The following is a 23,802-nucleotide window of genomic DNA, read 5'->3' on the forward strand; positions in this document are numbered from 1 at the left end:
GAAAGCTTATGCCCAAATAAATTTGTTAGTCTCTAAGGTGCCAGAAGGACTCCTCATTGTTTTTTCTGATACAGACTAACAAGGCTACCACTCTGAAACCTGTCACCAAGTGTAGCAAGTACTGAAGTGGCTAAAGCAAGTTACTGGAAAAAGACAGGAGAAGTCTGTTGCTAACCAAGTATCTATATGCATATGTCGAAAAACAAATTACCCTTAGGAAAATGTCATCGCTCGTTGTGATTTAAAAAATAATAATCATATAACAGAAAGCTGGGAAGAAACTAATTCACTTAGAAGACAGAACAATATCTTCTCAACTCCACTAAGCCATTATAACATAGCAGAAAGACTTATCTGTCCTAACACTTCCTATCCCATCTATTTCAAAATCAAAATGTGTGTGTGTGTGTGTGTTCTCCATATTTAACTATCAATTTTTTCTGGTCTCTCTCTGGCTAACATTCTGCAAGAGAGTATATACAGCCCACAAAAGAGAGCTCAGAATTAAACTTCCAAATCTCACAGGAAATTTATTTTGGGCTTCCTCAAGGCAGAATTCTCAAGAGGCTGAATTGCTGCCTTCATATTCCTTTCTATCAGCAAAAAAGAGGAAACCCCTTTGGTTATTTAAATAGTGATATTTTTCTCTTTTTAAATAAGCAGATTGACTCTAGTAAAAGAATGAGAACCAGCCTATCAACTTTGATTCCTACCACTATTTTCAGTATTTCTCTTATTCATAATCTTCTACTGTTTTCAACTTTAGCCATAATTTCTAAGTAAGTACAAAGTAAATTTGAGAGCTTTCAGGAAGGAAGAAGTTCATAGCAAGGAAACTCAATCTCTGGTGAGGACTTTATATTACAAAAATATAAAGGAACCCCACAGAGATGGGGATCAGAAAAGATATAAAGCAACGTATTTTGTATTACTGTGGCTGCAGTAAACCCCCACAAGTGCCACTGATTTATCCCCAAACTTGTAATTTCCCCCTAGATGTCATGGTTTGATAACCAAATATGGTCTTTCAGTGTCCTCCAGGTGGATGGCCGATATCCATCCTTAGCTCTCATCACTTGGATAGCACCAATTCCTCTTCCTTTCTCAATTTTCCTCTTCAAGGTTGGATAACCTTATTCAAACACTCCACATGCTCCATTTCCCTCCCCCACCTAAAGGTCACTTGCTAGCAGGTTAGTGATGAAATCAGATGCTAATTGTCCAAAACCATGTTTTGACCAGGCCTTTTTGATGATGATGATAGATGTGTCACTGAATTCCCATGAACAGACAGCTTGGGCCACATTACTGAGGAACAAAACAGAAGCACTCTATATATTAAATGGCTAGTGGAGGAATGGATAAATGGGGAAGAACAAAAAAAAAGAGGAGGAGGAAGGGGTTAGGGTGACCAAACATCCCATTTTAGCCAGGATAGTCCCTTTTTTAAGCCCTGTCTTAGCCGTCCCAACTTTTTTGATAAAAAGTGGGCATTTGTCCAATTTGCTCTTGCCAAACTGATCAAGCTGGCAAAAGCAAATGGGACAGATGCCCACTTTTTTCAAAAAAGTGGGGTGCAGGGAAACGTGCTGGGGAGGGAAGGGGGAAAGCAGCAATGCAAGCCCCAGCCCTTTGGGAAATATGGTCACCCTGGAAGGGGCTGAAAGAGAAAAGAGTTGTTCTTCCCACAAAGAACCCTTTCAGCAGCAGTTTGAAGACATCTGGACACTTTAATCCACTTCCTGTCATAAAATCTAAATTGGAAACTGCCCAGTATTCCATGTATAGTTTTTGCAACAGAAAGTTAGTTGAGATTTAAATGCAGAAAAAAGGGTTAGGATTTTTTTTTTAAATGGTAGGAAAAAAGTCCACTGCTTTATTATTCCCCCCCACATCATTTTGCTAAGAACTATTGTTCAAAGTGGAAGAACTCACTGTATAACTCCATTCACTGAAATTGTTGCTCTTTAAAATAAAGGGGGAGTTTAAACCCAGTGAGTGATATTCTTTTAGCAAGAAGTCATTCCAGAATGTGGTTTGTACTTGTAGGAAACCACTGGGCAGGTGCACTTCTTGGGTGGTTGAAAATCTAGCCTGTCTGAGACATATATCAATAACCTCAAAATAACAATATGCTCTCTTTGTTATGGCTTATGGCTACAGTATCACATTAACAAACTATATATTCAGTAAGACAGAATTCTAAAATGTCCTGCTGCACTCTCAGCAACTGCTGAAAGATCTTACATTGCATTCCGAGCCAGTGCTTGGTTACAGCCTGAAATGGTATTAAAATGAATGGCGGAAATGATCCCTATTGTAAACATCTTATTGAAATCACACCAGCCAAAACATTTTTTTTTCAAAAAAATGCTGGCACGCCACTGTATGACTGTATCCAGATATTATTCCTACTGAATAGTCCACTGAATTCCTTATGAGGTGAATATATGTATGCTTATGAAACAGACTGGAAAACTAGTTAATGGAAACCAAATCTACTTTGAAAACTGTGTGTCTCCACTTCTCCCTGAATATCTAAGGCAGAAAAACTCATGCCTTGTGTAGCAAATCAAGATACAGGAATGGGATAAGATGACATCCCTCAGCAGCCCAGAGACTGCAGTCTGATTCTTAACATAGCTTGTGAGGTCTGAACTGCAAATATTGTAATTAGCAGCCAGTTCTCAGATTTCAGACATTTGGCAAGGAGCTGCTGCAGCTCCTTGAAGCCAATGCCCTCATTGGAACAGGAGAGAAAGAGAAAATGAGAATGAGTATTATACCACTGACCAAGCACACACCCAGCTTCGGATCAATGGAGAATGCACCAGAGGTGACAGTGCAGAAAATCTAAAGAGGAGGGGTGAGCAAATCTAGGGACTAACACAAGGGGTAAAAAACATACACTCCATGTTCATCTAAACTAAATAGCTAACTGGCACTTCCTCCCTTCTCTGTCTAATATAGGATTTATGCTTACTATGTAGTAGGTCATGATTTTCTGTAATTTCAAAGGACAGGTAATACACCAGAGGCACTTAAATGAATCCTTGGCAAAGTCTCTCGCCTTCAATCACAACAGTACCTTTTTTCTGTATGAAGGAAATTACTCTTGTATTTTTCAAAAGCAAAAAGCCCTACCGGAAATAATTTGTTCAGGTCTGGACACCAATTAACCAAGAAAATGCTGATGAACTGGAGGGCGTTAGAGGACAGCAACAAAATAGATCACAAGGCTGGAGGGATTGACTTGTGAAGAAAGATCAGAAGAGCTGAAATATTATCAGCTTTGGTAAATGCAGACCTTAATAAATATTGAAACACCAAGGAGGAAGAGGCATTATTTAGAGTGCTACCTGTGGATTACAGCTAAGTGAAATGAAGAGAAGGAAAATTTAGGTTTAACACTGGGAAAAAATTCTGAGATCTAGTTGGGTGTAGCATAGTTTCCCAATGGAAGAGGTGGAAGACCCATTGCTTGATACGTTTAAAACTAAGCTAGATGAAGCACTAGAAAATATGCTGTCTGGAACAGTCCAGCCCTGGCAGAAGGATGGACTAAGGCAGGGATGGCCAACCTCGGCCTGAGAAAGAGCCAGAATTTACCAATGTACATTGCCAAAGAGTCACAGTAATACGTCAGCAGCCGCGCATCAGCTCCCCACTCCACTCCCAGCACCTTCCACCCACCGGCAGCCCTGCTAGTCAGCGCCTCTCCCTCCCTCCCTGTACCTCCCAATCAGCTGTTTCATGGCATGCAGGAGGCTCTGGGGGGTGGGGGAGGAGCGAGGGCACAGCAGGCTCAGGGGAGGGTGTGGGAAGGGGTGGAGTGGGGGTAGGGCCTGTGGCAGAGCCAGAGGTTGAGCAGTGAGCACCCCCCAGCACATTGGAAAGTTGGCACCTGTAGCTCCAGCCCCGGAGTCGGTGTCTATACAAGGAGCCACAGGTTGGCCACCCCTGAACTAGCGAGCCTTCTACTTTCTCTGATTCTGAATTTCTAAAAGAAAATCACAGGAACTGTTACTCCTTTAAATTAAACAAGGCAAAATCAGCCCTGGAATTATGAAGTAGAAATGTACAGACGTGGTTAATATTGTCTTCAAAGTGTTCATGACAGCCGTAGTGCTCTCACTGAACACTCAGGCTGGGCATATAATTAGCTGGTTGATTCTCTCAGACATCCCTATGAAGCAGCGATGAAGGCCTTAGAGACCTGGCCTCAGATCTTTCCCTAGCATCTAAATTGCTGTTTACCATGCGCTGTCTCAGCACATTCCAGAGTGCAGTGATACCCACCATGGGAGAAAAGGATGCCAAGCACATCTTTGGCCCACATGCAAACACCTCTAGTGCCTGTCTGCCCTTTCTGAGGCAAAAGAGTGAACAACATAACCCTGTATACCTGAGATCCTCTTGAGAGACAGCCAGATATAAATTGAAATTATAGCTGGTGTTCTCCTCAGGCCCTAAATGTCTTTCCTTATCAAACCTTACTGAAAGGAATCTAATAGAGTATTGCCATCTTCACCAAGAGAAAGTTTCCATGACAACACGTCACTGAGGAGCTGGTAGAGACCTGTGCAAGCCCCTGGTTAGCAGAGACAGCCACAAAAGCAAAATTTAGACTTCCATTTTAGTAAAAAAAAAAAAAAAAGTAAGTTTCTAGCCCTTTTCTTGCAAAATGTGAACTGATATAAACCGACACAGCCAGGGGAGGTTGGCAGGTGCAGCAGGAGAATGGGTGAAGGAGAAGATGTGTGTGTTGGGGTAAGATCCTGGCAAACACTGTCTGTGTGTTGAGGAAACCACTGAGCTTGGGCATAGCCCCTCAAATCCTTAGACCAGCTATTTATAATGGTGTGATCATGGTAATAAGAATCTGACATAGGTGTTGGGGGGATGGAATTATTTGATAGGACCTGACTGGAAATGTTAAGGTGGTCTCATCCTGTTGACAGTTTCAGCCTTTTCAGAGGCTGGGACTGAGCTGACAGGTTGCACCAGCTATTGCCAGAGCAGTTGCTACTGAGTAATCCACTTCTGTTTCTATGCATCTGCCCTCATAAGCACTTTCAAGAGCACATGGGAGACATCAGATGTAGTCCCATGACATCATCCTACATGCAAGGAAAGGAAGCCAAGCTGCAGCTGCACTGAATGGCAATCCTGCAGTCCCTATCCCTTCCTGCCAGTGCTTGCCTGCCCAGTCTGAAGAGCTGGCATTGGGAAGGAACCTGGAGCCCTGTTCTCTCACTCAACAGCCAGAGGAGGCCCATCCCCATCCACCAGTCTGGGGAGAACTTCTTTAGTCAGGGGAGAGCTACCCACCTTAAGAGCAGAGGGGGAACTCCACCAGTGAGGCAGCTAGGGAAACAGAGAGTGGACACTTGCCAGAAGCGAGTCCTAATGTCACCACCCCTTGCCTCCATGCGAGAGTCTGAGCTGAAGACTGGGGGGAACCTAATGATCCAGAGATGGACATGGTAGAAGAAATCAGATTTCGACTAGATACCAGAAATGTTCATGGGTCCCTGACTGTGTTTCCCCACAGCACTCACCAGATTTTAAAATTTAACTTTGGTGATAAGTAAATAAAACTCCTATTTTGCATATAAACTGTGTGGGTAGCTTTAAATGGAAACCCCATTCAGAAACACAAATCAAAACTTATAGTTGAGTTAATGTAGGCAACTGGTTATTTGACATTGCATAAAAGAGTACATTTCAGTGCCCTAGTGTTAGACACAAAGTGAACTAAAACACAAAGTGACAAGATAATTATGCTTATTTACAATAACTGACTTCAGCATGTCTACAGTGGTCTTGTTAAAAAAGACAAGCCTTAGGAAGTTGTGCGTGAAATACATTTTCTTCAGCACTTTAAGGACAGCATAGCAAGAAATGAAAACGTAAGCAGTGCAAGTATGAATGCTTGGTTGATTTTGTGGCACTACAGTCACCAGAATTGTTACTTAGTAGCAGCTTTGCTAGATGTTAGGGGTTGGGAAGAAGAGATGTGAGACTGTTTAACTACAGAATCCTGCCAATCAGCATAATCTCAAGTCCACAAAGGGTATGTCTACTTTGCAATTAAAAACCTGCGGCTTGCCCAAGCCACTTATTTGGGCTCACAGTGCTCAGGATAAGGGGCTGTTTAATTGCAGTATAGATGTTCAGGTTTGGACTGGAGCCTGGGTTTTAGGACCCTGCGAGGTGAGAGGGTCCCAGAGCTCAGTCTGCAGCCCAAACCTGAACGTCTGCACCACATTTAAATGGCCCCTTGGCCCAAGCACCATGAGCTCGAGTCAGAAGGCATGGGTCAGCCACAGAGTGTCTAATCGCAGTGTAGGCAGAGCCTTACAGACTCCACTGAGTATATTTCCAGGTCTGCAGTCATCAAAAAGCTATTACTGCCTGATAACTGTTTCGTGACCTATGGGAAACATGTTTCAGTCCTAGTGCACAAGTATCTCATTTGGTACACTTACTGGCAGGCTCAGCAGAGAAGCCAGGGATTACATGAATGTAGAGCTGGGACTACCTTCTTATTCCTAGGAGAAATCTAAGTGACACAGATTGTAGGCAGACTGGCAGGGCTGTGTGAAGAGCTCACAATATTGCTGCCTATGCTATATCTGTGCTATGGAAGGAGGAGTTTGGTCTCCAGCTTGTTTCACTAGCATTGACATAATTTAAAACAAATTATTCCCCTAAAATCCCAACATTCATGCCAAGGTTGGCTTGAATAGGTTAGCACACAACTTTCTGAAAGTGATGAACTTACAAGTATGAGCTACCATATGTCATACAATTCCCAGAGAGTAATTATCAGTGGTTCACAGTCATGCTGGAAGGGCATAACGAGTGGGGTCCCGCAGGGATCAGTTCTGGATCCGGTTCTGTTCAGTTTCTTGATCAATGACTTAGATAATGGCATGAAGAGTACACTTATAAAGTTTGCAGATGATACCAAGCTGGCAGGGTTGCAAGTGCTTTGGAGGATAGGATTATAATTCAAAATGATCTGGACAAACTGGAGAAATAAGATGAAATTCAATAAAGACAAATGCAAAGTACTTCACTTAGGAAGGAACGATCAGTTGCACACATACAAAATGGGAAATGACTGCCTAGGAAGGAGTACTGTGGAAAGGGATCTGGGGGTTGTAATGGACCACAAGCTAAATATGTGTCAACAGTGTAACACTGTTGCAAAAAAACCCAAACGTCATTCTGGGAAGCATTAGCAGGAGTGTTGTAAGCAAGACACAAGAAGTAATTCTTCTACTCTACTCTGTGCTGATTAGGCCTCAGCTGGAATATTGGGTTCATTTCTGGGCTCCACATTTAAGGAATTAATTGGAGAAAGTCCAGAGAAGAGCAACAAAAATGATCAAAGGTCTAGAAAACATGACCTATGAGGGAAGATTGAAAAAACTGGTTTTGTTTAGTCTGGAAAATAGAAGACTGAGAGGGGACATGATAATAGTTTCCAAGTACATAAAAGTTTGTTACAAGGAGGAGAGAGAAAAATTGTTCTTAACCTCTGAGGACAGGACAAGAAGCAATGGGCTTAAATTGCAGCAAGGGAGGTTTGGGTTGGACATTTGGAAAAACTTCCTAATTGTCAGGGTGGTTAAGCACTGGAATAAATTGCCTAGGGAGGTTGTGGAATCTCCATCACTGGAGATTTTTAAGAGCAGGTTAGACAAACCCCTGGCAGGGATGGTTCAGATAATACTTATTCCTGCCATGCGTGCAGGGAACTGGACTAGATGATCTCTTCCAGTCCTATGATTCTATACTTGCCCTCCCTGCATTCTTGTCATTGATTACCTTAGAATCAGAGACTGGTTTTAAATTAGTATTACTGGTTGTGGAAAAGCCCTTTACAGGGTTGATCCTGGTTACATGCAAGAGCTGCTTGTATTCTGGGAATCTGAGCACATATAACACTTATTTAAAGAGCACATTATCTTATCTAAGGTCAAGAGAGCACCACATTTTTATTATGGGCATGAAATATGATCTCTACTGGAATTAATTCCATTTTCCTTTTATAAAAAGGCCACCAAGTCCCATTCTCTCTGGCTTTGTTTTTCTCATTGTTTTTGAAGGTTCATCACATTGAATGTGGAATGTCATTCTGTAAGTGTCCCCCGAGCTTTAGTGGGAGGACATTTTATCAATATGATTACTCAGTGATGAGCTGCCAAAATCTAAGGAACCAATTCCCTACCGGGTCTTCGGCGGCACGGCTCCGGCGAGTGAAGGACCCGCCGCCGCATACCTGGTAGGGAACCGCCCGGTGAGTACACCTCCCACTCATGTCCTGCCCCTGACTGCCCCCCTCAGAAACTGCAACCCATAACCCCTCCCGCTCCTTGTCCCCTGACCACTCCTTCCCGAGACCCCCAACCCTAACTGCCCCCCTCAGGACTCCACTCCCTGCCCAACTCGCTCTGCTCCCTGTCCCCTGACTGCCCTGACCCCATCCACCAACACCTCGACAGACCCCCAGAACTCCCACATGACGCCTATCCAACTCCCCCTTTCCCATCTCCTGACCACCCCCCAAAAGCCTCTGCCCCATCCAAACCACCTCCACTCCCTGTCCCTGTCCCTGCCTTATCTAACCCCCCAACCCCAACCTCTTACCCCTGCCGGGGCCGGGCTGAAGCCGCGCCATGCAGCCGCAGTCGGGCCAGGGCTGGGGCCCGACCCAGAGTTGCGCCCGCACGGCCCGACTCTGGCTGCGCGGCACCTGGAGCTCTCCTCGCACCCCACCCCCACCCTAGTTCACCTGCAGGAAGTCCTGCTTCCCGCGAATCAGCTGATTCGTAGGAAGCATGGGAGGGGGAGGAGAAGCCGGGGGGAGAATCAGGGGAGGAGCTGGAGCTAGGTGAGCTGGGGCCAGGGGCAGGGAAGGAAGCTGGCACAGATTTTGTTAAATTTAAAAGCCTTTTTAGAACCAGGACAACCGGTTCTAAAAGGGCTTCTAAATTTAACAACTGGTTCCTGCGAACTGGTCCCAGATCACCACTGAGGTTACTACTACTAATTCGCAGTTGCAAAAATAAAGTATATTTTCCATAATCTCAGGGCCTTTTGGTTAAGATCAAGCATAGTATCACCATCACAGATGTCCTCCAGTAGGGGAGCAATTTTTTCAGTCTCTTGTGTTAAATGACTTTATAAATTTGCAAATAATTTGGTAGTATTTATTTCCCAATAAAAATCACAGCACGTTACACTTTCAGAATATTGTTAACGCATTACTTACATTTTCTCAAAAAAAGCACAAATCCTACCCCCCATCCCCATCAATAGTTTTGATGTATTTTTTTGTTGGGAAATAATACAATTTATTTGAAAATGTATGATGTACCCATCTTGGGATATTTTTGGATGATTTTTTTCAAGCACGCATGGCCTTGACACCTGCTAGACAATATAACGAGTTCAGGGAATGAATTCTTAGCTCCTGTGGCACTTGTACTATTTTGGTAAGGAAAAAGAATACTTTTTTGCATAATACATTCATTTTTGCAGTATGCTCTGAGCACAGAAAAACCTCATAATGTCACTCAGTCGATTATACGAACAGCAGCTGTTGTGTCCATGTGATGGAAAAAGCCAGGAAACAGGTTTGTTAGCATTGCTGTAATACATAAACATGATTGTTGGTGGTTGATGCCCTCCTGCTGGGTGCTTCATGCTACATCATATGCATGTCATGTTACATTAGACTGGACACAAAGAACAGCCAGGGAAAAGGAAAAGAGCAATGCAATATCCACAGGGGAAGCTATAAACACAGCTTTTATAGGCAAAAACTGACTCCCCAAAACTTGCTTCTTCCACGATGCCTGAAACAGGGCTGCTAACAGAGAATTTTGCAAGGGAGTTCTCCAGGTGAAGGAGGAGCAAATACAGCATCTGTGGGGTAAGTGACTGTCTGTAGTGTGTGTGTGTTTGTGTTTGGGGGTTACTTGCTGTGTGCTGAGCTTGTGTTTGTCAGTCTGTTTGTTTGTTTGGTGGTTTGAAGGACCGTGTGATGTGGCTGGCAGTTGGAGGCCGTTAGCTTCAAAGGAAGGTTTGAAAGCTCGAAGCCTCTGGTAATTGGCTGAACCTTAATCAGTAGGCAGGGCATTAACTCAGGCCAGGGCTTTATAAAGCCGCGCACAAGAGACCAGGGAGCTTGCGACCAGGGGCTGCTAACAGGGAGTTTTGCAAGGGAGTTTTGGAAGGGGAGTGGGAAGGGAGGGGGGTCCCTTGTTGGTCCTATCTGTTCCCCTGTAGTCTCCTTAAAACCTATAATCCAAACCATATTCCAAAACCCCTTTCTTTAAACCACCCTTTCATTAACTAGGAGACAATGCAGGCAGAAGCCCAGCAGCAGAGTGGGAGCTATCCAGTTTATTGCACTGAGTGTAGCATGTATGATTACCTGCCCTGTGGGCGGGTGGCGTATGTGTGCAGTCGGTGCAAGGAGCTCCTGGCCCTCAGAGACTATATATGGACTTTGGAGGCCAGGGTGGCAGAACTGGAGGAGCTAAGAGATGCAGAGAGGTATGCTGATGAGGCTTTCCGGGACACTGTAGAATTGTCCCACCTCTGCTCAGACAGCCCCTGTGCTGTTGAGGAGGAAGAAAGGCCCAGGGAAGCAGAGCAGTCATTGGGAGCAGAGGGAAACCTCCCAAGTTGGGACCTCCTTCCAGATGGTGTTGGGGTTGGCCTCTTGCACTGAGGTTACCTCTCCGGGGAGGGAACTCCAGTTGCTAAAGAAAAAGGCAGGTGTTAGTAATGGGAGATTCAATCATTAGAAACATAGATAGCTGGGTTTGTGATGACTGGGAGAACTGTATGGTGACTTGCCTGCCTGGTGCGAAGGCTGCGAATCTCTCGAGACATCTAGACAAGACTTATGTGTAGTGCTGGGGAGGAGCCGGTGGTCGTGGTACATGTAGGTACCAATGACATAGGGAAGGGTAGAGAGATGTCCTGGAAGCCAAATTTAGGCTGCTAGGGAAAGACATACGAATCCCAGGACCTCTAGGTGGCAGTCTCTATGGTGGCCGCAGGGCCAGGTAGGCAGACAGAGCTTCAGAGTCTCAATGTGTGGATGAGACGATGATGTAGAGAGGAGGGATTTACGTTCATCAGGAACTGAAGAAACTTTGGATGGGGGAGCCTATACAGGAGAGATGGGATCCACCTAACCAAAGTGGAACCAGACTACTGGCACTAAACATTAAAAAGGTTCAGAGCAGTTTAAAAACTAGGAGATGGGGAAAGCCGACTGCTGTGGAGGAGCATGTAGATCAGACACAGATTTCTCTTAGGGGAGAGTCTGATGAATAGAGAATCTCCAGTTATATCTCAGGAGCAGAGGACGGAAAGGATAATGTAAGGGCCGGATCAGATGATAAACAGTCCATAAAAAAGAATCTGATACATCAGAAAAGGGCAGACAAATAAACAAGGGACAAGTTTTTAAAGTGCTGTACACAAATGCAGCAGTAGCTAAATAATAAGATGGGTGAACTAGAGTGCCTTGTGACAAAGGAGGATATTGATAAATAGGAATCAACAGAAACCTGGTGGACTGAGGCAAATCAATGGACACAATCATTCCGAGGTACAAAATATATCAGAAGACAGAACAGGTCGTGCAGGGGGAGCGTGGCACTATATGTGAAAGAAAATGTAGATTCAAATGAATAAAAATCTTAAGCGAATCCACATGTTCCATAGATCGCTATGGATAGAAATTTCATGCTCTAATAAAAATAAACATATTAACGACACACCTGACCAGGACAGTATAGTGATGATGAAATGTAAGGGAAATTAGGCTATCAAAATTAAGAACCCAATAATAGTGGGGATTTCAATTATCCCATATTGACTGGGAACATTTCACTTCAGGAGAAATGCAGAGATAACATTTCTCGATACTTTTAAATGACTGCTTCATGGAGCAGCTGACGAACCCACAAGGGGAGAGGCAACTCTAGATTTAATCCTGAGTGGAGCGCAGGAGCTGGTCCAAGACGTAACTATAGCAGGACTGCTTGGAATAGTGACCATAATACAATAGCATTCAACATCCCGTGGTGGGAAGAACACCTCAACAGCCCAACACGTGGCATTTATTTCAAAAGAGGGAACTATACAAAAATAGGGGTTAGTTAAACAAAAATAAAAGGTACAGTGACTAAAGTGAAATCCCTGCAAGGCATGGGCCATTTTTAAAGACACCATAATAGAGGCCCAACTTCAATGTATACCCCAAATTAAGAAACATAGTAAAAGAACAAAAAAGAGCCACCGTGGCTTAACAACCATGTAGAAGAAGCAGTGAGAGAAAAAGACTTCCTTTAAAAAGTGGAAGTCAAATCCTAGTGAGGCAAATAGAAAGAGCACAAACACTGCCAGCTTAAGTGCAAGAGTGTAATAAGAAAGCCAAAGAGGAGTTTGAGAATGGCTAGCCAAAAACTCCAAAGGTAATAACAAAATTGTTTTTTAAGTACATCAGAAGCAGGAACCTGCTAAACACCAGTGGGCTCCTTGACGATCGAGATAAAAAGAGCGCTTAAAGACGATAAGTCATTGCGGAAACTAAATGGATTCTTTTGCTCAGTCTTCACGACTGAGGATGTTAGGAGATTTCCAAACCTGAGCCGGCTTTTGTAGGTGACAAATCTGAGGAACTGTCACAATTGAAGTGTCACTAGAGGAGGTTTTGGAATTAATTGATAACTCAACATTAACAATCACCGGGATCAGATGGCATTCACCCAAGAGTTCTGAGAAGAACTCAAATGTGAAGTTGAGGAACTATTAACTAAGGTTTGTAACCTGTCCTTAAATCGGCTTCGGTACTCAATGACTGGAAGTTAGCTAATGTAGCGCCAATATTTAAAAAGGGCTCTAGAGGTGATCCCAGCAATACAGACCAGTGGAGTCTAATGTCGGTACCGAGTAAATTAGTCAAACCAATAGTAAGAATAAAATTGTCAGACACATAGAAAAAACAAACTGTTGAGCAATAGTCAACATGGTTTCTGTAAAGGGAAATCGTGTCTTACTAATCTATTAGAGTTCTTTGAAGGGGTCAACAAACAGGTGGACAAGGGGATCCAGTGGACATAGTGTACTTAGATTCCAGAAAGCCTTAACAAGGTCCCTCACCAAAGGCTCTTGCATAAATTAAGCTGTCATGGGAAAAAAGGAAGGTTCCTTCATGGACTGAGAACTGGTTAAAAGACAGGGAACAAAGGGTAGGAATTAATGGTAAATCTCAGTATGGAGAGGGGTAACGTGTGGTGTTCCCCAAGGGTCAGTCCTAGGACCAATTCTATTCAATTTATCAAATGATCTGGAAAAAGGGTAAACAGTGAGGTGGCAAAGTTTGCAGAGATACTAACTACTCAAGATAGTTAAGACCAAAGCAGATTGTGAAGAACTTCAAAAAGATCTCACAAAACTAGTGATTGGCAACAAATGGCAAATGAATTAATGTGGATAAATGCAAAGTAATGCACATTGGAAATAATAACCCAACTATACATACAATATAATGGGGACTAATTTAGCTACAACGAGTCAGGAAAAAGATCTTGGCGTCATCGTGGATAGTTCTCTGAAGATGTCACGCAGTGTGCAGAGGCAGTCAAAAAGCAAACAGGACGTTAGGAATCATAAAAAGGGGATAGAGAAAAAGACTGAGAATATATATTGCCCTTATAAAACCATGGTACGCCCACATCTCGAATACTGTGTATAGATGTGGTCTCCTCACCTCAAAAAAGATATTTACAGCATTAGAAAGGTTCAGAAAAGGGCAACTAAAATGATTAGGGGTTGGAACTGGCCCATATGAGGAGAGATTAAAGAGGCTAGGATTTTCAGCTTGGAAAAGAGGAGGGGTATGATAGAGGTATATAAAACATGAGTGATGTTGAGAAAGTGGATAAGGAAAAGTTATTTACTTATTCCCATAAACAAGAACTAGGGTCACCAAATGAAATTAATAGGTACAGGTTTAAAAATAAAAAAGGAAGTTTTCTTCACACAGCGCACAGTCAACTTGTGGAACTCCTTACCTGAGGAGGTTGTGAAAGCTAGGACATAACAACGTTTTAAAAGGGAACTGGATAAATCATAGTGGCTAAGTCATAAATGGCTATTAGCCAGGAAAGGTAAAGAATGGTGCCCTAGCCTCTGTTCATCAGAGGATGGAATGGATGGCAGGAGAGAGATCACTTGATCATTGCCTGTTAGCTTCACTCCCTCTGGGCACCTGGCATTGGCCACTGTCGGTAGACAGATACTGGGCTAGATGGACCTTTGGTCTGACCAGTACGGCGTCTTTATGTCCTATGAAATAGGAAGGTAGTAATAAATAAAGATCATAAATAAATAATAATAAAATTAATACAGAAAGGGGAAAGTATTTATTGGACACCATTGGCTAGGCCTAATGAATAACATCATGCTTGTAAAAGCAGCAAAAGAGTCTTGTGGCACCTTATAGACTAACACAGATAGGGCATGAAGCTTCGTAGGTGAATACCCACTTTGTCGTATCACCCACGAAAGCGCATGCTCCAATATGTCTGTTAGTCCTAGTAAGGTGCCACAGGACTCTTTGCTGTTTTTACAGATCCAGACTAACACAGCTACCCCTCTGATACATGTCACTGTAGTGCTGCATCCTACTGTTGCATCCTATCTAACACTGACTTTAAAATCTTTAGGCAAGGCACCCTTGGTTTGAAGTTTCAAAAGAGTTCCATGTTCAAAACCAATTTAGGACTGGATCCTCACAGGTGTTCCGGTGCTTGGGAGTTAGGTGCCTAAAGTATTGATTTCAATGGGAATTAGACGTCTAAATACATTTGAGGATCTGGGCCTTAGGAAATGAAGTCCCATTGAAAGTCAATGCTATTTAGACTCCTATGTGCCTATGTCATTTTTGAGAATGGATCTTAGGGTATGTCTACACTGGAGCTGGACGTGTAATTTTTCAGCCTTCATAGACATACCTGTGCTAGCTCTGATGGAGCTAGTGTGCAAAAAAATCCAAGTCTATCCACAGTGACATGAGTGGTGGGAGGGGTTAGCTCTTCTAATACATACATAAGCTCTAGATGGGATCATACTCAGGGCAGCTAGTCCATCTGCCCACTTGCAACACTCCATTTTTAGTATGTTAGTTTGATCATTGCTAATTATAAATTATATCTTCCAGCTCCAGTACAGACATACTATTAGGCTTCTAAGTCACTTAGGGCTAGCTCTGTAAAGGGATGCAAGTGTCTAAATGTCATTTTAGGTACTCAGGTGCAAAATTTAGATCCTCAAAACTCCTACTTGGATGCCATCTAATGCTGTAGGCACCTATGATAAAGTCCCCTAGGGGCCCGAATTTCTGCCAGTGGACATGCACAAAGCCACCTAAGTCCTGACACCCAAGCTGCTTGGCACCTAAGTCCCTGCTCCGATGACTATTTATGGATTTAAAGGATTTAGCCATTAGGTGCTTTTGAAAATTTTAGTCCCCCGGTCTTTCTATTGGTTCTGTAAATCATGTAGCAGTCTCCTGGGAACTGTAAACATAACTAATAAAAACAGTGCTGGATCTTCATAGTCCACCTGTCTTGTGGATTTTCTATCTTGCAGGGTGAATTCCACTGAACAATATCTATGAGTTACTGCAAAAAAGACCTTCGCTTCCTTTGGGCAAGAGGAATTTCAACAACAGTAATACATTAAATGAATGGCATTGTTCTAGGCATGAAGTGACATTTGATGGCATAACAAAATTTTAGTGCACTGTATAAAGTATAGGGTATCCATATCTGTGTTACTTTCCTTTCTGTCCCCACCTTGAACCCACTCCTTCTAGCTAAATATCCAGGGGTATTAATGAGTGTCATTTGCCTTGAGTGACGGATCCAGACCACTGCATCTCCAGGTTAATATACTACATACTGCTGCCAACCCTGCCCAACATTGCTATTACAAACACCTCTTCCTCAGCCTTATATTAAAGACATATTTACATTGAGCCTCTTTGGTTTACTTATTTTGTGGTACAGACATTTATATCATGACATTATTTCTTTTTTAAATTGTAAAATGCTGATCACTTACCGATCATTGGAGACTCTATAAAACTCCATGCATTAGTCTGAGGGACATATGACTGCAGGACTCCAGCGGCTCGACCAGCTTCATTCACCCCGCCAAATACGTAGATCTTGCCACCACAAACAGTAGCAGCTGCAGAATGCACGGCCTTCGGCAGAGGAGCTATTGTCTCCCACTGGTTGGTGATTGTGTCATACCTAAAAAAAAAAGCAATAGGAATAAGTCCAGATAATATAGTGATGGATGTGTTGTAAATGCATGACAGATAAAACAGACTGAGAGATAGGCAGATAGGCAGACAGATAAAACATACCTGAAGACATACCGTCTAACACCAAAGCAATCCAACTGTTTTGGTAGATAATGCCATTAATGCCACTTTCTATCCTTTAAAGAAGATAATGATACAGGCACAGAGAAAACCAGATCTATTTCTTCATATGCCTCTCAAGCCTAATTATAGCTTGGGCTAAAGAAACTTAGGACACCTTTGTCAAGATGACTTCCACTAATTAATTTCAACTAATTGGAATACAGTAAGATTATTCTTGCAAATCAGTGTGGTGATATCCAACAGCAACCAGAGGCAAGGAATTGTTAATATACTTAAATTGTTTAGCTTGTGAAGCTCATCACATCATCAAACATAATGCAACATGATAAGTCTTTTTACTCTAGTTAACTAGCCATTAATGCACATTTTGTGCATGTGTAAATTGCCTTCATTTAATTGCCACTGTATGTATCAAGCTACTACTACACTTCATTGCAGGATATTGCAAATGTTAATGGGGAGTTTGCTACTGGAATAAGATTTCCTCATTGCATCCATTTTTAACATGTAGTGCAACAGAAAAGAAGATTCATTAGAGCACTAAATTTAGTTTTAAGATCATCAGTATCTGATTTAATTAAGCCATTGACCATAAGGATGTGCAGTTAATAAACAATGGATTAAGATTCACTTTAGACAATGTCATAAGATCAGACATCTATTTTTTTAAATAATGTGGCAGTGATCCAAAGAGCTCCAGTAAAATGAGCCTCGGAGACAGTGGAAAACAACATGGTTCAATATTTCCATGTAATGGTACATTCAGTCAAATAGTAGTTGCCTAAATGGTACTAACTCAGAACAGTGGATGGCAAACACACAAGCCTTCATCACCCATTTAGAGCTTTGGCTCCTGATAACAGGAGGGATACTTAAAACATGCAAATACTCCAGATTCCTGGTCTTCAGAATCTCTTTCAGAAACTGACATATTTATTCCTAGTGATATTCTCCCTTTGTGACACATCTCTCAGTCTGCCAGGGTATGTCTACACAACATTGGGGAGTGAGCTTCCCAGTCCGAGTGTGCAGACTAAGTAGTTTGAGCTTCTTAAGTCTCTCTCTGGCATGTTTTCCAAACACGAGATCATTCTGGTTTAACTCCAGTCAACTCCTAAAGTGTCCACACAGGGATTTGCACCAGAGTAACTACATTGGTTTAAAAACAGAATAAAGCTAAATCAATGAAACTTTCTTGTGCAGTGAAAAATCACAACCAGTTCATCCCTTAGCTTTCTGCTCTTTTCTATTTATATTCTTCCTTTCATTCTTATTATCTCCATCTTTAACTGCCACTTTTACAATAGTGGTGAGTATCTTCTGACACTCTATTCAACTGCTTACAGCCAAGAGAATTAACCTAAAAAATACCGACCTTGAACTCCTTCCTTGACTCAGACCTCTCATTTGACTCTGCTGTTTACAGTAGTAAATTAAGACTTAATTTACTGGATCCCATCCACCCAAATATTTCCCTCCACAAAAGCGCTCACAGTACTTCTGGCTCTCTACTATGCCAATGCTAGCTCCTGCTTCCCTGTTTCCAAGCCTGTCCACAGCATTCTCTGGTGGCGGGCTTACCCAAACACTGTGGGTCTATTGACCTCATCCCAGTTTATGGACTAGACCTGCAAAATAAAAATAACCCTCCATGTTTTGAAAATTCTGCATTCCTCAGCTTTCCCTTGTAGGACTCATCTTTCTCTCACCTCACTCATCTCATTTAGCACGTGCTTTCACTCTCTTCCTTTCCCCAAAATCTCAGCATTAATAGCAAGACAGGCTTTTACTCTGCAACTTCTGTCCTTTGGAGCAGTTCTCTGCCTTATGAACTCTCCAACTCTTTTCATACCTCATCTGAAAAAAGTTCCCCCCCCTTTTTCTCGGCCTCTTAATTTCTCTCCTTCTAAAGTTAAACAGCCTTATGACTGAATGCTTTAATTTATTCACATTATAAAATCTTGATGCTATCATTATCAGTAGTTTATAGACCACCAACCCTTCACTATCTTGTACATTATTTAACTTTGGAATACAATTTTCAGGAAGGATCCAATACAAAATAAAGCTTCATTGTGTAGTATCGATCTGCACTCCAGATGGCTCACGTGATGTTTAAAATCATATTAATGGTTTTGCCTTTTTCATTTCCTTCTGACTGTTCTGGGGATCTTAATGAACTATTCTTGGACAAGGTTCTAGATGTAATTTTGTTAAGGCATCAATATAACAGTAGGTTCTGAAACAGTGTGTAAAGAGACAATTACAAATTATTTTTATATTTAATTTTTTAAACTGTATTCCATGTGCACATATAAATCAAAGTAGTCAGCCAATTTTAGATAAATCTAGAGGCCTTGTATCAGAATAACATACTTCATCGTTCAATACCCTTCAGACAGATAATTACTATGAAGTATCAAAATCCATAAATATTTAGCCATATATATAGTCAGCATATGCTGACATTTCAGCTCTCACGTATTAAGAAGCCCCATCCATTATCGAGAAACCTAGTTCATAGATCCTCTTCATTCCTCCATCCGTTATTTGAACACAAGCACAGAATACTCCTAGGGGGATTTTGCAGAACTGCATATTGACAGAAAATGCTCCCCTCTTACCCCCTGCAGAATTCCTGTACTTTGTTGCAGAAAATGACAAAAAAGCCACATACGTTTGTATGGGGGGATAACCATTGATGCAGTTTTTTGGAGGGACTCCCCCCCCCAACAGAGGTGAGACATGTGGGGGCAAACAGTTATGTGCCACAGCCCCCCACTCATTTCTGCAAGTGCAGAGCTGCCCAGCTGAAGGAAGGAGGCTACATCTTGCCTCCAGTGTCAGCTGTGCTCTCCTTTTGTGTGCTGGGAGCCTTTCTGTTTTCTGTGCACCAGTGAGTGCTGGCAGTGTGGCTGGGTAAGCAAAGGGTGGGGGAAATGAGAGAAGGGAGGCGAGGGGGTGAGGGGAAGAGGCAGTGGGGAAGAAAGGGGGTGGAATAGGGCAGGGGAATGTTAGAGTGAGGGGAGGGGGATGGTGAAGAACAAGGGATAGGGAAATTGCAGGGGGAAGTGGGAGTCCGACATGCAGTGTCCCCTCAGCAGAAGCTGGGGCTCCCCCGTTAAGCAGGCCCATTGAATCTTCACCCTAAGAAGCCCTATCCCCCTAATCTAGACCCCTCTGACGAGCTCCCCACACTCAGACACCCACATCAAGCCTCTTCTCCCCACACTCAGACCCCCGCCCCCGCTCAGTGGCATAGCCAAGGTTGCTGCCGAGGGGGGGGAGCGGCGGAGAAAAAAGGCGCATGTCCTTTGGTGGCATTTCGGCGGCCCTGCGCATGTGCTGATATGCTGCTGAAAGATGGAGCGGCGCATGCACAAGGCCACCGAAAGATGGAGCGGCGCGCCACTGAAATCACGGACGAATGGAAAAGGCGCTACTTGGGGAATTCTGGGCTTGGGGGAGCAGGCGCTCCCTCTGCTCCCCACCTAGCTATGCTACTGCCCCCGCTGAGCCCCAACCACCTTCACCTGGATCCCCTGCAGTGTCCCATTGCTCCTGCACCCGAAACCCCTCAATGAGCCCCTGTGCATTCAGATCTCCCATTGAGCCCCCCTTACCCAGATTGCCCAATACAGAAACCTCTCACCCCACACCTGGATCTCCCCCACACTAAGCCCCTCCACACTTGGATCCTGGTGGGCTGGCCCTGCCTGCCCACACCTGGTGCACCTGGTGCAGAGGGGCAGGTCCCTGTGGTGTTTCTGGGGCAGGCCTAGCCCTTGTGCTGTATCAGAGTCAGGTGCAGCCTCACCGCTGAGTTCCTGTACTGAGGGAGGTGGGAGCTTCAGGGTGATCTCCCACCTCAATGCAGCCAGTGGTCTATGCTCCCCACTGCCACGCTGGAGCCCCATTTATTTATTGACACAAAAAATCTGCAGAATTTTAAAATACTGTGCGCATAATCTTTAATATTTTGGTGCAGAATTCCCTCAGGAGTAACAGAAGCAGACAGGTTGGTGTGCAAATCTCTCACCTTAAACATCTAGGGACTTATTTCCTGTTACACACAAAATTGCCAGAGGGGCTCGATTGAGAACTGTAGTGTCACTGCTATTTCCTTAACAACCTTTTTCCAAAAACATAGCCCAACAATCCAATCCCACAGAAGATGAGTCTATGTGCTTAAAACATCCATTTCACAGAGTGAGTTTATGATTCAGCTCAGCTGGCACATACACGTTATTTCAATAAATTAATAAATAATAAGGATGCATTACACATATCTGTCTATTCATATATCTATTTAGGTTTTAAGAAGGTTGCCCATCCTAGTGGTACTTGCTTGGCTCTTTAAAGACATATTAGAAGATAAAGAATGAAATCTTGGCCCCAGCTCATAACAGTATCATAATGTATACTCACAAAGGGGCTGACGAAAAATTGCACAGACAATCTTAATTCTGGAACTTTCTAATTTCTGAGTGTTTGACTTTGCAACTTCAACATTCTTGTAATGCAGTGTTTTGTATGTAATACTATCTAGTCTGGATAATAAATGATCTAAAGGCACAGATGGTCTCCTGAGACTGTATTTTTCTGTGTCCCATCCAAAGCACATTCAAAAAGCAATGTCCAATCCACACTATAGTGGAAAATGTAATCTCTCTATTAGTGTAGGTCATAACCACAAACCCCCCCACACAAGTAAGGAATTGCGAAGTTCCGAGTTGGATTTTAATTGTGCATGTGACATCAGAAAATTGAGCAATTAAATTAACATTGTTCTGAACATTACTGATTCTCCTGAAAGAGATGACCCAAATTCAAAATGCCTCATCGCTCATAAGACTTGGAACAATTATTCCATCTGCCTTCAATTTCCTGAGTACCTGCTAAAATTAGAACGTTGGGGCAATTGGGAGATGTTTCTGTTTGAATAATGTCAGTCTGTGGGTTGCAGTTTTTAAGGTGAACTTTTTCTCTCCTTACTTTTCTACTGTTAAAAGCCCAGAATGTCAATTCCAAAACCAAACGCGTAACACACATGCCCACAAATGATTTAAGCAATGAAACTAACACACTCTTTAATCCCTCTACTTCACTTTAATTTTTAAAAAATTCTGATCTCCCAGCATAACCCAGATGGACACACAATCTAGGCATGCACTCTGTTCTACCGTTGCTTCTCATAAGTCACTTTTATTGAAAATAGCAGATTAATTATAATTGTGAGTTTAACAAATCCCCATCACAAGGGCTTACCTACCTCCGCAGAGGCAGAATGCATGGAAATGACATGGAGAAAGCCTACTATTCTACTAGATAAGTATGCGTAACAGGCCTACACTAGCCTTGCTTTTTTAAACTGTAAATATTCTAGCATGCTCAGTTTAAGGCTTGTTGGGGCCTGAGCCACAAAATCTTTCATCAAAACGTGTGTGTCTCTGTGAGATTACAATGTGCAGGCACCACATGGTCTCAGGTTAAGTTCATTCTTGCAGTGCTTCCAACCCCAAGAGTTCCAAATCATGAGAACTGCCTTAAAATCATGAGATTAAAAAATACATTAGGGGTTCTCTTATTAGCCTTCCAGCTTTTGAGCCAGTAGGGTGCGTGTTTTCAAGTTTTATTTCACAACCACAAGGGCTAGAAATTCAGTGGAGCTATGACATGTGCTCCTCACCTTTAAAATGTAAGCTCAGATTCTAATGCAATTGTATGACTCTGGGAGCTGGGGAGTTAAGAAAAATACCAAATATGATGAGACGTGTGATAACAATTCCAAGAGTCATAAGACTTATTTTGGGGGCTGGAGGCTGATCTTGAGGGACAGGGCGTCTGGGGAATCACAGAATCGTAGAACTGGAAGGGACCTTGAGAGGTCATCTAGTCCAGTCCCCTGCACTTGTGGCAGGACTAACTATCAGTACTACTATTCGTATTAGGAAGGGGAAGGATCGACTTTGCCTAATTCTCAGCCTACACAGTCACTGGTTTTGGAAATACAAACTGTTCTTTTTTTTTTGTTGATGGTCTGTTTAAGAGAGAACATGAGAATCAGAGCAGGAGAAAGAAACAGACTAGGCAAAAAGACATACTCTAATCAAAACTAAATACAGTCTATGAGTGCACACAGGACACCTGCTTGCATCGCTGTCATTCCTCTTTATCTAAAAGAGGATTTTAAAAAAACAAACACCCCCATACTTCCCTTGTAAAAAAAAAAAAAAAGCATGACTTTAAATTACAGGAGAAGAGGTTTGGAAATTTGAAGAAATTTTACAAACCCTTGAAACAGTTTTAGTCCCCCTGGGCCCACTCATCATCAGCTTGGAGTGTACAGCATGGACAATGCTAGCAAAATCCATTTACTCTTCACTATTTATGCTGCTTGTTTACTTTCTGTGTTCTCTCATTCACTGAGACAATGAACAAAGTCAGTTTCATTTTTGTTCATTTTACCTCTGCAATGATGGGATTGCAAACACTGCATGGAAAGGTTTACTCGCAGACATGCAAAGTGTCACACACCTTGTACGACACACACATTTGGTAGCCTTGTTATGTGTGTGCCACATCTCAGGTACAATGTTAAAAATGTGAAGATAGAGACCAAGCTCCACACTACTCACATCCTCTTTTGCCTAGGGGAAGGCGCACTGGCCTAGGAGCCAGGAGCTCATGGCAAACGTATCTGATTCTCCCATTTTACTGAGAGGTTGTACACAGTTACTTCTGGCAGACCTGAGAACAGAATCTAGGCCTTTACAATAGTAGCACCAAGACCTCAGTGTGTTTCTGAATGAATGCCTACTTAGCTGTGCTATCTGTCACTAATACTGTTGTAGAGTCAGAGATTGCGATACATTTCACAAATAGCTGTATTACCCACTGCAAAGTGTGCATGCCTCTAGAAGTTGGTCAAGATAGAGGGCAACATCGTTCTTCTGTTCCTACTTAATCATTAGCTCATGCTCAAAAAAATCTTGTAATGTGGAGCTGAAGGAACTGGGTTTGAACTCTACTCATGATCCATGCTGAGAAAAACAGTAGGTAATCATGCAATTACAGTATTATTACATGATAGGAGGGGCTGCTGCTAGCCCCACCTATTATTAAGGTTGCCTGATACTTCCCATACTAAGACCTTTTTTCAGCTTCAACTTTACCAGACATTAACCATTTGGGATGAATTTTTCTATGCTGGGTGTCGTCTGCCTCCCGGTGATTTTTTGTGTGTGGAAAATTCTAGACAAAATGGTTCAGTCTTTTCAGAGAATGCAGCTAGAGAGAAATAC

At 42.8% G+C, this 23,802-nt stretch overlaps 1 protein-coding gene across 2 annotated transcripts in view; it reads right to left on the minus strand.

Annotated features, from left to right (window-relative positions):
* Positions 1–23,802, minus strand: part of KLHL29 (kelch like family member 29) — a 515,481-nt gene that overhangs the window by 16,966 nt on the left and 474,713 nt on the right. For both annotated transcript variants that reach the window (XM_032784865.2, XM_032784864.2), the window contains exon 11: positions 16,168–16,361. In XM_032784865.2, the coding sequence (XP_032640756.1) occupies positions 16,168–16,361 (194 nt within the window). The remainder of the gene's footprint in view (positions 1–16,167; positions 16,362–23,802) is intronic.

The sequence above is a fragment of the Chelonoidis abingdonii genome, chromosome 3 (assembly GCF_003597395.2).
Source record: "Chelonoidis abingdonii isolate Lonesome George chromosome 3, CheloAbing_2.0, whole genome shotgun sequence".
Taxonomy (NCBI): Eukaryota; Metazoa; Chordata; order Testudines; family Testudinidae; genus Chelonoidis; species Chelonoidis abingdonii.